Source organism: Saimiri boliviensis, chromosome 8 (assembly GCF_048565385.1).
Source record: "Saimiri boliviensis isolate mSaiBol1 chromosome 8, mSaiBol1.pri, whole genome shotgun sequence".
NCBI lineage: Eukaryota > Metazoa > Chordata > Mammalia > Primates > Cebidae > Saimiri > Saimiri boliviensis.
In genome coordinates, this window is record NC_133456.1 from 27,570,595 (window position 1) to 27,588,283 (window position 17,689).

Genomic DNA, 17,689 nt, shown 5'->3' on the forward strand with positions numbered 1-17,689 from the left:
ACCAGGGAAGAATTTTTTTTTTTTTTTTTTTTTTTGAGACAGAGTTTCGCTCTTGTTACCCAGGCTGGAGTGCAATGGCACGATCTCGGCTCACCGCAACCTCCGCCTTCTGGGTTCAAGCAATTCTCCTGCCTCAGCCTCCTGAGTAGCTGGGATTACAGGCACGCGCCACCATGCCCAGCTAATTTTTTGTATTTTTAGTAGAGACGGGGTTTCACCATGTTGACCAGATGGTCTCGATCTCTTGACCTCGTGATCCACCCGCCTCGGCCTCCCAAAGTGCTGGGATTACAGGTTTGAGCCACCGCGCCCAGCAGGAAGAATTTTAAGAAGAAAAAAAAAAATGATGCCTCAGTTGAGTCTTTAAGTTTCTTATTAAGCTTACTTTAAACAAACACTAAGAAAAATTTGGGGAAAAAAATGAATGTTAGTATTGTACTACTTTATTTTTTAATAGTCATCCCCTTAATTATTACAAAGTAACAGAGATTAAGAGTAATTCTCCCGAAGTGACAAAGCATCTGGAAATCAGACCTACCTGGTGTCCAAGATCTTGGTGTACTTAGTGTGTAGGAACATTTGCATGTGTATGTACACATGTGTGCATATGTACATGTGTACACATATACATGTGTGCGCATGTATACACACACTTTAGTTTCTACTCTGCCTTGCAAATCACTTAAAGGGGGCCTCATACAGGCTACTTTGGATGGGAAGGTGAACAAGAGGGAACATGCAGATACAAAGTCCCACTGCATGTCCCCGGCGAACAGCTCCTCTGTGGCAGCCGCTCAACATGTTGCTTTTCTGTCCATCCTGAAAAAAAGTTAAATCTGTCTGATCTAAGAGTTGTAGATGTGTTGAATACAATGAGCCTCACAACCATAAACCCCTTTGTATCCAGGTAGAGCTACTCCACATTTCCCTCATATTTCGGGACTGAGGAGAAAGAGACTATGCAGTTTGCTGACAGCCTCCTGTTTGAATGAATTCTCTGATGAAAAAAAAAATCATTCAAGTCTCTGTTTACTAGCCTTTATATAATAGTCTTTGTGGCAAAGGAGAGAAAAGCATGACCTTTAGAGTCAGAAAGACCTGCGGTCAATTTCTATACTTACTACAAACTAGCTATAAAACCATGAGCAAATTATTAATTTTTCTGAACCTTGGTTTTCCCATTTCTAAAATTAGAATTTTTAAAAATGACAATTATCATGGCTACCAACTAGCCAGCTAGATAGCCTAGCACATAGTTTGTGCTAAATAAATTTCAGTTCCGTCTCTTTCTTCACCTGCCCCTTGTATCACACCACTCCTTCTAGCAGTATTTCACATGAATGTGACTTTCTAGCTGAGTTTCAGTGAGGAAACAAGCCTTAGGTTCAAACGGGACCAAGCTTAGCAAGATCTGAGAGATATCTGGGAAAACAATAGTCAATAACTTCATCCCTGACTATTTCTGTCTCCCACACCCCCAATCCTGGCAACACTGTATATTTCTCAGCCAAGATCTGTCCTCCTCATTAAGCCCCTGATTTGGGATTTATAAATGTAAAAAAGGAAAATGAAAGAAGGAAGACTAGAAAAGAGGAAAAGGTAAGGGACAAAAAGGACAGCATAGGTAATAGGAAGACAAGTAAAACCTCCGCCGTACGACTGAGAGAGGCGGTCACCTGAGACCAGTTGTTTTTTGAGGCTTAGTCTCCCCATTTAAAAATGTGTTTAATAAAATCTATACTATAAGATTATCATGAAGGTCACAAGAGATGATATGTGTGTCTGGCAAGTAGTAGGTGTCTAATTAAAAAACTCATGTAATATATTTTGAGTGCTTACAATAAGCCAAATCTTAGGCTAGGTAAATCACCTATACTACTTCAGCCTAATTAATGTTATTATTTATTATCAACACAAAGAAGAAGAGAAGAATGGAATCTTGTATGCACATTAAAACCATAAGGGGCCTTAGGGCCACCAAGTCCAACTGCATAATTTTGTAGATAAGGAAACCCAAGGCCAGGGACATAGCGACTTGTACAAGCTCACATGGTTATTTAGCAGCAGAATCTAGTCTAGAATCCCAGCCTTCTACCTCTGTGTATACAAAGTGGGAGATGTAGCTAGAGGAATTCCTGGAAGCCATGGTCACTCTTTTGGGAGTAGTAGTTCCATGGAAACTGACCTGATCCACCATCTCTCCATGCAGCCAGCACCCCCACAGCCCTCATGAGGAAGATGACTCCTGTTCATTCATACTCCATTCTGTCACCCACAGGCTCATAATTAAAAGGGAATACACATGACTTTGGTTTCTGAGACTTTCATTAAGAATTGGGTGAGCCACAAGCAAGCAGACAGCCAGGCAGGAAACCCTGGATTAATGCTAATCCCCTTGCTTTATAGACACTCATCAGAGAGTGGCTGCAGGTCCCGCAGAGAGGAAGCAAAGCCAGCTTCAGGAAACTTGCCAGCCCTTCATCTGCCAGGGGAATCTCAGTTTAGAGAACATTATCTTTTCATGTTTTTCTCTGATAGGCATTGCAATGGTTCACATTCATTCCCTCGGTGTCAGAAAGGGCTGTGAAGCAGTAACAGCTAAGATTCTTAAGGCATTCCCAATATTAAAATTCAACTTAATTAAGTAGGGCTATTTTTTTTTTCCTGAGCAGCAATCAAGCTTTAATTAATACTCCATTAAAGTAAATTCCTTGGGGGAAGGGGGATACAATCATGCATACACCTAATGAGTTCATCTGCCAAGGGTGTTATTATAGACGATGCTAAATATGCCTCCTTGCTGGCCACTTACTCAATTTCAGCATGTCCCATGTTAATCAGAAATGAAAAGCAATCATAAGTTTGCTACCATCCTCCTCTCCATGAAGCTCCTCTGCCCTTGCAGCAGCTTAACATAAGCTATCCTTCCTTCCTCTTTGTCCACTTGGTAAATTATTCAGGTTGGGCTTCAAGCCCAGCCAGCTTCCTTGGTGGAGGGCATCTCAGTCCCCTTTCAATGCCTGTTACTCCACATTCAGGCACAGTGAGGACCAACTTTAATATCACCCCGCCACAGAGAAGATGAAATCCCCTGTTAAAAAAAAAATAAATAAAAACATAAAAAAATGCATCTGTCAACTCTACATGTTCCTTGCTGGTAGCAAAGATACCTGATCAAAGTTCTGTGAGACTCTCATTTCTGAAAGGAAAACAGCAACCGAGAGAAATGAGGTGTGAAGTGGGAAGAGAGTCTCTTACATTTCTTCTTGCAGTGACCATTGCTATATCAGGGATTCCGACATTTCTCCAGCAGCAGATTACACGCTCTAGCAGATGCCCCCAAACCACCTGTCTCCATGACCCCCTTTCCTCACTAGATATTATGGGAGGAAATTTTGCCCCATTCTGATAGAGACCTAAATGCAGGTTATCAAGAACAAATTGTTAATATCACCAAAGTTAAGAGGTTAGCAACCCCAAGACTACCCAGGACCCTGGTCAGAGCTTCAGGGTCATTTTACTAGGAAGCCGACCCGACTCTGGCAGGACCGATGCCCTCTCTCCACTAGCTCCCCTTACCTCTTTGGTGTGTGTGTGGAAGGAGACAGACATGTCCAGGAGAAGCTTCCGCTGCTCCACCCTGCGCACGAAGTCTTGAATGCGCACCTCCAGGTGTCGAGCTGCCTTGTAGATCTCCTCGGGGTCACATTCCCCGGTCTGAGCCAACTGCTCCGCTGCTTCTAGGAGCTTGTCCGCATTGGTGTACGTATTCTGCCAGCAACAACAGTGAGACAAAGTCAAGTTGCAGTTGCGCCTTCCAGCAGCCCACCCCAGGGGCTCCCCCGAGCTGAAGCGGAGGGCGTGGGCGCTGAGCCGACAGCTCCCTGATCTGGCACTGAGGCGCGGTACGCGAAGCTGGCACGCCGCCTCTCAGCAAGCTAGCAGCCTGCCTGACTGCTCTGCACAGGCGGGCACCAGCTAGGTGCCTCATCCACCCCTGGGATTTCTCAGAGGTGCAGTGTCCCTAGAAAGAAGTGGCGATAACTTGGAGAATCTCCATACTCCAGATGCTCCTTATCCCCTACTCTCAAGAAAACCCATCACTGCCCTCACATCTCAGGCTGTAACTGCCAGGATCAGAAATAGCACTCCCACAAAGACGGTCTGTATTTTTATGTGAGAACACCAGAAAAACAGTAACTGGGAGACTCGCTTTGCTTTTTTCCTCAAGTTCCCTGTAACTACTGGTGTTTATCTTTTTGGAACAGAGCAATTTCTTTGGAGGGGAAAGGATCAGCAACTCTAGGGAGCTGACAGAAGGAAGCCAGAGGGAGGAGATGCAGGCTACTCCCAGTGGGCCCAGGGAATGTTTGTAGGAAGGTTGGGGAGGAATCTGGTGATTTTGCTCATCATAAGCTACTGCATGCACACATACGCACACATAATCGTCCAACCTCCTATCTGTACACATCATGGTATTCTCCAAAGCATTTTAAAAGGCAACTAACTTGTAATTATTATTCATCAGGATGGGAGCCACTGCCTTTAGAATAGTTACTACATTATATGCCCCAGATACAGCTTTTCCTCAGCAGGCTTCTCATTTTGAAAGTCTCCTAATATGTCCTGACTTAGATCTGGTGACTCAGGTGTACTATATTACGTAGTATCCCTAGAGTTGGCAGAGAACTCTAGAGTGGCGAACAAGTAGAGCAGTCAATATCAAACACAAAGTGAGTGGAGAATTGAAATGGATTCATGAGCAATGACTGTCTGGTGCTTTGTTTGCTTGTCTGTAAGGAATGTTTTGCACTCACTTGAAGACCTGGGTGTTATGGACTGACTTGTGTACCCCACTCATATTCACATGTTGAACTCCTACCTCCCAATATCTCCGAATGCGACCTTCCTTGGAAACAGGATAATCGTAGATGTAATTAGTTACATTAAGTTCAAGTCATAGTACAGTAGGATAGATCCCTAAGCCAGTATGACTGGTGTCCTTATTTTAAAAAACAAAACGCCATGTGAAGAGACAGATATTCACACAAGGAGAATGCCACATGAAGATGAATGAAGAGATCGGGAGATGTATCTACAAGGGCAAGAATGTTAAAGACTGCCAGAAAACTACCAGAAGTTGGAAAAAGGCACAGAGCAGTTTTCTCCCTCATATTTCTAAGAAAGAACTAACTCTACTGACACTTTGATCTCAAATGTCTAGCTTCCAGAACTGTGAGAAAACAAATTGCTGTTATCTAAGTCAGAGTCTCATGGTACTTTGTTACAACAGCCCTAGGAAACTGAGACTCTAGGTTTGAAACTTTCAGAGGCTGTAGAGCCAGCCTCTTGATTGTACTGGCATAGGACCTGGGGAAGATGGGCAGGCAAACACTTGTCTTGGCTTCTAGGAATTTGGAGAGAGGCCCCAGGGGATCTATAAGGAATGCTGCTTGAAAAGCAACTTCCCAAGGCAAACATCGTTCCAGTGCTGGTGAGACTGAGTTGAAAAAGTCATCTGCATTGTCCCAATGCTCGAAAGACAGGATTGAAAAACAAAAATCATTTCACCCCAACTTGGAAATTCATGTAAAAACAGCAGCTTCATATGAGGAAATGAGTTTTGCCACTGGGTTAAAGCAAGATATGTCAATTCTGGAAAGCAGATGAAGGAAGTCATTCACTCATGACAGAAATGCAGGGAGACACGGGAAATGACAGGCGAGGGGAGACCCCTAGGGCTGTGGGTCAGGTTAAAGAAAGCTCTTACAGGACTGCCTACAATTTCTAGCATATACACCCACAGTTGATGGGAGAAAGATATTTTAGGAATCCCTCAAATTGTCCACCTTAAATTCTAGAGAATCTCAGGATTCCCCCACCAAAAACCCCAGAGATTGTAAATTTATATTCTGTAGACAATAAATAAAAATTTGTGGCAAAGCCAAAGTGAGCTTGCTTGCAAATTAGGTTTGGGTCCAATAAGAAATAAGTAAAAAGCCAAACTGAAGTGTCTACTACATGTAAGCTGATCAATTTGTCCCCGTTTGCCCAGGACTTTCCTGGTTTTAGCACAGAAATTCCTGTGTCCCAGGAATCTCAGTCCTGGGAAAATCGGGATGGCCAATCACCATAATACATATCCAATATTGTTAAGTACCCCAAAAGTACAGATGTATTTTGGGGTACAAAATACAGATGTATTTTGTCTCAAAGAAAAATAAAATCATTCTTGAGAGAAATAACATGACAATACATAAGCTGGGGCAAGCAACAAACTAACAGATAATTAGGGGTTAAAATTTCTCAATATGATATAGATGCTGAAAAAAAGGGGTAAAAGCTGAGAGTAATAGTAGCGAATAATTATTAAATATTTTACACATGAAAGGATTGTTCTAAAGGATATTATGCATATTATCTCCTTTAATCCTCACAATAACCCTATGAAGTTGATGCAGACATCATACCCATTTTACAGATGAAGAAACTGAGGAACAAAGAACTTCTGGCCAAAGTCACATGGTTGGTAAGTGACAGAACCAGGATTAAAACCCTGTTGGCGGGCTTCAGAGGCCAAGCAACAACCCATTAAACTACCCTGCCCCTATACAAAATACAAGCAGGAGCCTGAGGATGAGGAGGATTTAGCAGAATGGGAGAAGGGCTTTCTACAGCCAAGCCTGTCTTCTTTTTGCACCCAGGGTACTCTGTATTTATTCCACTGCACAGCCATAACCATACTTTTATAGTAACAATGTGTCTCCATGGTATCTCCATACTGGTCTGTGAGCTCCTTAAAGGCAGGTTCTGTGTCTCATTCATCCTTGGTCCCCCAGGCCAAGCACTGTGGATGGTATGTAATAGGCATTTACTGAGTTTGCTTAATAGACAAGACAAAAATGAGTAGACCTGTTTGAATAAGTTGAGTCAACCTAACTACAATTGGAGAGTGGCAGGAAGTCAGGTTGGATAAGTCAGTGAAGAGCTAGAAGATAGAATTTATAGAGAGAATAGAACAGTAAAGACAGGTGGGAAGGCAACAGAGTCAGTGTTAGAGCTGGGCTTCCAGCTCTGTCTCTGCTCAGCTGTCTTCCCCATTACTAGTAGAAAGAGCTTCTAAAATTCAGATCCAGTCACAACTGTCTTCTTAAAACTGTTCAGTGGCTTCCCACTGCCTTTGGGGTAAAATGTCTTGGCATAGTATGTCATGCCCTTCTTCATCTGACGCTTACTTTTCCCCTGCAGCTTTAACTCACACCTCTTCTTACAAACAGCCTATGAAGTAAATTACTTGCATTCCCCAAAACACTGCACTGAATCTTGCCTCTGTGCCTTTGCAAATACTCTTCTTCAGTCTGAGATGCCCTTCCTTTCAATCTTCTATTTACTCGTTAAGACCCAGCTAGCACACTGCTTCTTCCAGGAAGTCCACCCTCATTTCCTCTTCTCTCCCAAGGCTAGCTCATATGCCCTCCTCTGGGCTGCCAGAGTGATCTGTACCAAACCTCTCCATGGTACCTCCCACTTTCTAGTGCAAATGTTTACCTTTCTTATCTACGTTGGGGTAGATAATGTCTTTCATCTGTTTCCCTTAGTGCCTGACACCTAGTAAGTACTCCATAAATATTTAGTAAATAAATGAATTAAAGAATATATCAACCTCCACCCATCTTAATATTCAACTCTTGCTCCTCATCAACTACCTGGTAAAATACCATACATCCTAGAATTCATGTTCAATGTTCAATTTACCTACTGGTACAGCCTTGAATTGGTATATCCTACCTCCTAGAACAGTCTTAAAATAGGAATGTGTATGGAGAATATCAACTAATGTATTATCAAAGCAATACTCTGGCTCCTGTCAATGCCCCCTAAGTGAGGCAACGATCACAACAGGCTTCTGCTCACTTTCTGACCAAATCAACAACAGCTTTTGACCCAGGGCCAGAGTCTGACCTTGCTCTGAATATAGTTTCTAGACCTTCTTTGGTTTCCCAGCCTCCTAATCTCTGCCTTGGACTTGATCCCTTATTGACATTTCTCAAAGGATATGCCAAAAATGGGTTATGAGTACTGGGGTGTAGATCCCTCAGCTGTTGGAGCTTTCAGGTAGGACCTATGGTAGACAGAGCCCCTGATTCAGAGATAAAGGCCACACTGATGGCTGTGGTTTCTGTTCTTCCCTCTCCAACACCCCATGACTGTGCCAACCAGGTATCATGCCCTAGATAATTCAGCCCTTAAGTCTAACTTCAAATGCTCTATTAAAGCATTTGAGATTTTCTCCCCAGGGAAGAGACAGAACATTCTAGGATAATTTGTCTCTAAATATACAGGAATTCTGGCAATACAGGTATGTTTTCAGATTCTCTAGGCTGAAGCAGAGAAGCAGGAAGCAGGCTTTTTAAAGGCAAGGAGTGGGAGAGTTAATAAAAACACTCAAGAGTCAAGAGCCTACTTCGTTGGTGTCAGGTCTCCATATGCAAGCCTGGAGCCTGAAAGTCTGAAGTCCTGCTTGCCTCTGCTAATCGTCTCCCACCCCCACCCCCACCTGTATGGGCCATTGTCCCTAATCACCTAGTGGAGCTTCCCCAGACAAGCCCCTCCCACCACCCTGCCATCTTAACTTGTTATTATGACAATACTCTTATCCCACCGAACTTATGCTAATATATACTCGTTGCCCCAACCCCCACCACTGTAACTGATCTTACTCTGTAACTTTCCACTGCCCACCCCAAACCTATAAAACCAACTACTATTCCACTGCCCTTTGCTAATGCCCTTTTCTGCCCTAGCCCACCTGATCCAGGTGAATAAACAGCCATGTTGCTGACATAAAGCCTGTTTGGTGGTGGGGTGGGGGGCGTCTCTTCATTCAAAATGCCTGTTTTCAACAGTTGGTAACATGAAGTGAGGATCTTGGCTCTCTATGCCCTGGGAATAAGGAAGGATGAGGCCTGAAAGTCACCCTTACAATTCAAAACAGGCAATGTAGACTGAAGAATCAGACTACCAGAGGACCTGGAGAAAGTCTCCCTCACAGTGATTATTTTTTTCAGGCCGGCATGGCTGAAACCAATAGGTACTGAGATAAAAGGAACAAAATAAATAAACATTAAAGACAAAAGAGACACAAAAGTGTAGGCACTGGGGAGGGCAACAGTCAAGATGACACCCAAAACCTTACATTTGAATAGTACTTTACAGCTGACAAATACATTTCACCTTCCTTCCTTACACTCTCTGGGGCAGATCTGAAAAGGATCCATGTGTGAGGAAACAACTTGAGGCTAGAAGATAACAGTGCCTAGCACTCACGCAGTTAGAAGTAGCACCTCCTCCCATCAGTCAGCCTAGAAAACCTCATGATTCATGGGATGCTGGATGGAGTACCCAAAAGGGTCAGAAAGGTAAATAAGTAGACTTAAAATGAGAACTGCTCTGGTCTTGCCTAGTAAATTTTAAGACAAAGACCTGAAGAGATCAGTTTTTTCCCATGTAACTTTATTGTGTCTCACAATAAAGCTTAAGAACATTTATAGGAATACAGAAATATCCACAACTGACAAGGTAAAACTCATAATGTCTGGTATCTAGTAAAAAATTACCAGGCATGCACATAATCAGGAAAATCTCACCTACGAAAAGGAAAAAAAATTGATCAATGAAAACTGACCCAGAACTGAAATAGATGTTAAGATTAGCAGACAACTATTTTAAATGGTTACTACAATTGTTTTTTATATGTTCAGAAAGTTAAGACAGTTTTTTAAAAATTTAAAAACCCTTGTGTAAGGCTGGTTGCCTCTCCGCCTATCTCCCTCCCCCCTTGAAAATTAACATTATGTCAATCATCTAGCTCTGCCTTCGAAATACCCTCTGCACTTGGCACCTAGCCAGCCTTGGAAATCCCCTCTGCACTTGGCACCTAACCCCACCCTTGGAAATCCCCTCTGCACTCAGCACTTAGCCCACTCACCGGAAGTCCCACCTACCTACCAATAGCAGCTCCACTGTCCACATCCTGTTTCTCCAAATCCAATCGAACGCCTTTACTCCCTATAAAACCCCACTCCTGAGAGGAATCAGCATAACTTCCCTGGCCCCTCTCCCCGGGACCACAGAAGCTCGCCCAGGAGCTGAATAAATTGGCATCTAATTTTCTTGTGCTGGCCTCAGTTTCCACATTTTTAACTCGGCAAATGAACCTTCAGAGAATAGACTTTACACCTTGTACTTCTCAAGATGAAAAACATTAGGCTGTATTAACAGTAGGTTAGGCTTTGCAGAAGATAAAACAACTGCACTTGAAAACTGTAATAGTAACTATTTAAAATACTGAGAGAAAAAAGAATTTTTTTTAAATAAAGCATCTTCAGCAGGCCAATGTCCATGTAACTGAGATTCCCTAGGAGAAGAGGAGAGTATTGGAAAAGATACCTAAAGAAATAATGACCAAAAAGTTTTCAAATACAACAAAAACTATTAAATTCAAGAAACCCAACAAACCCTCAACACAAGAAACACAAAGAAAACTATACCTAGGAACATGAAAGTAAAATAAAGTGGTAAAAAAGGGAGAGGAAAGAAAATCTTTAAAGTAGACAGAGGAAAAAAAGACAAATTATATACAGAGGAGCAAAGATAAGGATGACAGCTGACTTGTTACTGGAAAGAGTGCAAGCAAAAAGGCAGAGGAGCAACATCTTTAAAGTATTAAAAGAAAAAAAAAAAAACTCTTAAACTAAAATTCTGTGCCCAGCACAAATATTTTCAAAAACAAAAGTGAAATAAAGTCTTTTGCAGATACACAAAGATGAAAGAATTCTTCACTAGCAGATTTGCAAGACAAGAAATGTTAAAAGAAGTCCTTCAGGAAGAAAGAAAATGGTATTAGATGGAAATACAGATCCATATACAGGAATCAAGTGCACTAGAAATACTAACTACATGGGTAAATAAGTTTTTTTCCACTTATTATGTGAATCTATTTAAAAATAATTGATTGTTTAAAAACTAATGATAACAATGTAGTGTGTGATTTATGGTACATGTATAAGTAAGATGTATGACAACAGCACAGAGACCAGGAAGGGAGGAATGGAAGTATACTATTGTAAGGTTCCTATACTATATGTAAAGTGATATAATACCACTTGAAGTTAAACTGTGATAAGTTAAAATACTATAAACCCTAAGACAATCATTACAATAATAAAAAGTTATAGTTGATAAGCCAACAAAGGAAGTCAAATGGGATCATAAAAATATTAAATTAATCAGCTGGGCATGGTGGCTCACACCTATAATCCCAGCACTTTGGGAGGCTGAGACGGGTAGATCAAGAGGTCAAGAGATCGAGACCATCCTGGTCAACATGGTGAAACGCCGTCTCTACTAAAAATACAAAAGTTAGCTGGGCATGGTGGCGCACGCCTGTAGTCCCAGCTACTCGGGAGGCTGAGGCAGGAGAACTGCTTGAACCCAGGAGATGAAGGTTGTGGTAAGCCGAGATCGTGCAATTGCACTCCAGCCTGAGTAACAAGAGCGAAACTCTGTCTCAAAAAAAAAAAAAAAAAAAATTTAAGTTAATCAAAAAAGGGGGAAAAGCAAGAGATGAAACAAGTAGAAAAAATAAGGTGATAGATTAAATCTAAACATATCAGCAATCACATTAAGTATAAATTGTATAAATACCACAATCAAAAGACAGAGATTGTCAGATTAGATAAAAAAGCAAGTCCCAATTATATGCTGCTTACAAGGAATGTACTATAAATACAAAGACTCAAGTAGGCTAAGAATAAAAGGTCAGAAAAAGATGTAGCATGATAACACTGGTCAAAAAAAGCTGGGTGGCTATATTAATATCAGACATTACCAGGAAAAAAATGAATAATACTATCATTTGATAATGATCAAGGGGTCAATTCATCAAGAGGATATAATAATCCTAAACATTTATGCATCTATCAACAAAAGTTCAAAATATGTACAGACTGATTAAACCCACAAGGAGAAATAGAGAAATCCATAATTATAGTTAGAGATTTCAATGCCCCCTCTCAGTAATTAACAGAACAAGTAAATAGGAAATTAGTAAGGGCATAGATTTGAATACTCTCAACCAATGTGGCCTAACTGACATTTACAGAACACTCTATTCCCACCCCAACAGCTGAATGAATATTCTTTTCAAGTGCTCACAGAATATTTACCAAGATAAACCATATTTTGGGCCATAGAATGAGTCAACAAATTTAAAGAGATGCCAGTCATACAACATATTTTCTCTTACTATAATGCAATTAAATTAGAAATCAGTAACAGAAATATCACCAGAAGAATATTCACAAGTCATTGGAAACTAACACATTTCTAAATAACCTATAGGTCAAAGAAGGTGGCACCAGTTAACCAGGTGTCCACAATATGCTAAGCATTGTGTTAGGCTATTTATTGACATTACTGAGGAAGGAGACCCAGGCATCTGGGTTCACCTCCCCCTTGAGTTACACAATGCATTTCAATAGAAGAAAAAAGCAGGCCAACTGGCTCCTCCTGATCCACCTTCCTGTAAATAACATACTTGGTATTGGGGAAACTTTCCGGAAGATACTGTTTTTAGTTAAGATCAAACCTCCACCCCACTCCTCCATCCAGAGACCAGAGCCTTTTCACATGTGATTTCTAAAACTGTAAACCTGAAACCCTTTCATATGTGATTTCTAAAACTGAAAACGCGAAACCCTTTCATATGTGATTTCTAAAGCTGTAAACCCAGAAACCTTTACACATGTGTTTCCTAAAGCTGTAAATTCCAAATCCTTTTCACTCGTGATATCTAAGGCTGTAAACCTAAGATTCTTCCACGTGCAATATCTAGAGTGTAAGCCTATATAAAGGCAGAACCTTCCTTTGTTAAACGAGCTGGGCTTTAGAGAAATCATCGCCAGGCTCCTAGCCGTAATAAACCCCTTTTCCTTCCCATTTGGTGTTCGAGAGCTCTGTTTCTCTCGGCCTCTCCTGCTACATTATCTCTAAGCTCAATCATAAGATAGGTATCATTAATTTCATTTTTCAAATGAGCAAACTGAGGCTCAGAGACATAACATGGTTAAACAATGTTTTACAACTAGAAAATGGTAAGCCAAGTCTCTAACTATAACCTTCAGTACTTTTCACTGAAACATGTTCTTCTCCAGAACTCACTGTGACATCTCCAACTCTTCCGCTTTTTTATTACTTTGAATTATATTCACTCCTTTGGTTTTTAAATAACGACACTGTAATTGTACATGTGCAACAGCCTCTTTTTTTTTTCTTTTGCAATACACTTCTTATGTGTGCATGCTGTCTTCTAAAGATAACTGTATTCACCTTAAGGGAAAGAGTCCATCTTACTCATCTTTTCTATGTCAACTATTCATCAGTATAACTAGTGAGCATAGTGCTCTCATTTCAATAGTCACTCAACCCAAAAATGCTTCAGTTTGGCAGCTTGTCAGCAGTAAGGTGTCATATTTCCCAGTTCTATTTAGTAATGGGAATATATTTGCCATGTAAATGAAGGTTAGGAGCCCAGGATGAAATTCAGTTGAGCACATAATATGTTTAAAATATAGTACTGACATATTAGCACATTGTCTATGATTAAGTAGGGTGATATAGAAAACCGTTTTTCAGTTTTCATCCTGGAACACCATGAATACATTTCCCCTCCATCTGCTGGCTCTTGTAGTGGGGAAGGGGATGAACTCCGGCAATGGCAAAGTGGTCTTTAGTGGGAAGAAGTAGGAAGGAACAGAGGAAACTACTGCTGGGTACCAGTGATAGTTTGACCCACCACATTACAACCACTGAAAGCAAAGTATCTTCTTAGGTACCCTGAATAAGGGAACAAATAAGTTGCCTCCATTAGAACAACTTTATGTCCAAATAAGGAATGTCTAAGGAATATCCTGACCAGATGCTCCTTAAAGTTGAAGACTATCTATATAAATCTTCAGTTACTAACTGGGACTGATACTAAAAATAACTATTGCAGGTGCCAATACCTCCCAACACAAATAGTTTTGGTGCTGAGATTATCTCTGCGGATTTAAACATGAACGTTATCACATTTACCTATGTAATCATCACCCTGTCCATTCTCACACATCTCTACTCGCTGGAGACTATTTTTCTCTATATCTAAAATGCTTTAGCACCTTTTCCTATAAAAGACATATTTTTAGAATTCCACATTTTTTTTTTTAAGTTTTATTTTCCTACAGTCTGTGTGTTTAGGAAAGTACACAGACCTAGAAATTCTGAGAAAATTACAGTAGTTGTTCTTCGCTGGGGTGTTCTCTTTCACTGATCCCTCTTCTTTCTTTCCCAATAACTCTCTTCCTTTACATATTATTGCTTTAAAGGACCTTCAAAATATTCACTCCTGATTGTAAACTAGAAGCTAAATATCTAGTCACTCTCAGGCAAGAAAGCAAAAGAAATAATTATAATTAACTATTAACATTTTATCCAACAACAATAAAATATCTTGCTTGCGCATTAAAAGGCAAAGTCAATCCTAGAGATTGCCAATACAGGTTACAAGGTATAATTTTATAGATAACACCAGGTCCAGACTGTAAGAAAAGACCAGCCCAGATTTCAGAAAACATGGTCGCCCTCTGGGGCCTGGAACATAAAGCAGGGAAAGACTTTGTCCCTGGCCACTCCCCACGTAGCCCACTAGGGAACGGGGAGCTGTGGAAGGCAGAGTCAGGGCTATAAGCTGGGCCTAGGGAAGCCAGGACTAGTGCTTAGAATGGGACACAAAAAAGAGGTATAGAAGGTAAGGGAACTAGAGGCCAGAGGTTGGCCCAGAGCTGCTTTCTGAGACAAACCAGAAGGAACAGTATCTCTACAGCTGAGCAGTCAGGAGACCAAAATGAGGTATGCACTATGGAGACACAGAGCTCTGAAGACTGAGGAGGAAGGCTTGTTCCTTTTCCCACTGAGCAGGCCCCGGATGTAGCCATCTGGCATTCATATTGCTGCTGGGAAACAATCCATCACTCCTGGAATTTGATAACACAGTCTTCACTCCTCTGGTCACTTACCCTCACTTCATTCAAATTGGCAAAACAATGAAGGGGAACATGTAGCCACAACAGAAGAATGTGGACAAAAATATTTTTAAAGTGAAGAAGATAGAATTAAATACTCAGATGTGGATACAAAGAAGGCCCAGTTATCCTGTCCCAGCAGAAATTCATTCTTGCATGGAATTCCTGAAGCTAAAGAAACAAGCAGTTGGTGAGACAGCATCCCCATGGAAGAGAATAAGGCTGCCTGCTACAGGGTTTGGCAATCCAAGAGTCCTGGGGGGAAATGTACCTACAGCAATGTTCTCTCTCAAAAGACATAACTTTTCAGCATTGCTGTTTTCCTGTTTTCTATATTCTATGTTCGGCTGGCAGTGGGAGGGAGTGGGTGTGAGAGAGAGAGAAGACTGGGCTTTGGAGAGACAAGACAGTTGGCTTCAAAATACTGCTGAAAACTGTGGGGCTTGTAGATTTATTTTTCTCTCCTGTTCCATTCCTAAAGGAGGAAAAGAGGAAAAGGCTGTTCCTGACATGGAAAGGTGAGTCAGATGATGAAGTGACAAAATCAGAGGGTTTGGTCCACACTGCTGCTTCCATCCCTGTTACCACAGTGTTCTCTCAAGTCCTTTCACTGTGTTTTGGTCACATACATCCTTGTGGCCTCAGGGTTTTCCATGTCTATATGCATCTGTAGGGAGCTCCCAGCCTCTGACGTAAGAGCAAAGGTCCCTGACCCTTTTAACGATGATGCTCTGCTCCCTTTCTGCCTTCCCAGACTCTAGAGTCTTTCTAGCTTAGTCCATTCATGCTGCTATAACAAATGCTTTACCATGGGTGGCTTATACATAACAAATTTATTTCTCACAGTTCTAGAGGCTGAGAAATCCAAGATCAGGATGCCCACAGATTCCGTATCTGGTGAGGGCTCCAACTCCTGGTTCATAGATGGTCTTCTCACTGTGCCCTTACATGGTGGAAGAGACTAACTCGCTTTCTAGGACCTCTTTAAAAGGGCACTGATCACTTCCCAAAGTTCCCACCTCATAATACAATCACATTGGGAATTAGGTTTCAATATATACATTTGGAGGACACAAAAACATTTAGACCACACTGCTATTTGCCCTGGGTTTTACTTTAAACTCTCTGGGCTTGGTCCACAGATTATGTGGAACAGAGTTTCTCAATAGTAACACCATTAGCATTTTGCATTGGATACTTCTTTGCTTGTGGGGCTCTTGTGGGTTGAATTCTGTGCCCGCAAAATGATACACTGTAGCTCTAACCCCAGTACCTTAGAATGTAACCTTATTTGGAAATAACGTTGTTGCAGATATAATTAGTTAAGATGAGATCATTCTGAAATAAGGTAGGCCCATAATGTGGTATGACTGGTGTTCATTCATATAAAAAGATGTCCACGTCAAGATACAGACATACAGGGAGAGTGAAATGAAGACCGAGACTGGAGTGGTACAGCCACATGCCAGGAAATGGCAAAGCCACTAGCAAGTCACCAGAAGCTAAGAGAGATGCCTGGAACAGATTCTTCCACACAGTCCTCAGAAGGTACAATCCTGCTAATACTGCAATCTCAGACTTCTAGTCTCCAGAACTGTGAGACAATAAATTTCTGCTGTTTTAATCTACGTGGTTTGTGGTACTTTATTACGGTAGCCACAGGAAACAAACATGGGCTGACCTGTGCACCGGAGAATGCTTAGCAGCATCCCTGGAATCTACTCACAGGATGCCAATAGCAACCTCTTTCCCAGATGTAATAATAAAAAATGTCCCCAGCTACTGTCGGATGTCCAGGTGGCATAGAAGTCAGGTGGAGACAAAAATTGCCTTCCAGTTAAGAACCACTGTTTTAGACCGGAAGACTGTTGTGGAAGCTTTATTGAGAAAGATCATACAACTGCCCCAGCTCACAGTATTTTTCTGATAATCCTTCAGATGCAGAAACTTTAAGGAATCTTCTAATCCTGTGGTTTTCACAGGACAGGGGGAGGAGGTTGGGGGTCAAGGGCCAACGGGTATAAGTGATAAATAAAGGAGCTTGGAGGGACAATGCAGTGCCCAGGCTTTGCTCCAGGTTATGTAAATTAGGATGGGATAGGGGAGGAAGTTGTGGGAATGCCTGGCAGCCACATGTTTTAAAAGCTCCCCAGGTGACTCTAATTGTAGCCACTCCTCTACCATTGAAACCACTCATCTACGATTGAAACTGCTCATCTAAGGGAAGGGCTCAAAGCTTGGGCTGAAATTCCAACATGAGAGAAATCTAGTCTTTTGCCTTGAAATGGCTCAGAACTTAGGACAGTGAAATATTTAACACTTTGTCAGTTTAAATACAGTAACTGTGGGTTATAGAAAGGAAAACCAGAAATGACCAAAATGTTCCACAATACACAATGGTTCACTACACTATGGTACATAACACATGATAAAGTATTACTCACTCACTACAATTACACTTTTCAAGAATGTTTAATGACTTAAATAAATGTTCTTAATGTAATATTAAATGAAGTCAGAATAAACCAAAGTATAGTTCTAATTTTATTATCAAAAAAACCTACTAC

The 17,689-nt window shown here is 41.2% G+C and overlaps 1 protein-coding gene across 26 annotated transcripts in view; it reads right to left on the reverse strand.

The window, feature by feature from the left end:
- KALRN (kalirin RhoGEF kinase) overlaps nt 1-17,689 on the reverse strand; it is a 711,287-nt gene that overhangs the window by 345,884 nt on the left and 347,714 nt on the right. For all 26 annotated transcript variants that reach the window (XM_039477078.2, XM_039477077.2, XM_039477076.2 and 23 more), the window contains exon 11: nt 3,580-3,771. In XM_039477078.2, coding sequence (XP_039333012.2) covers nt 3,580-3,771 — 192 coding nt within the window. The remainder of the gene's footprint in view (nt 1-3,579; nt 3,772-17,689) is intronic.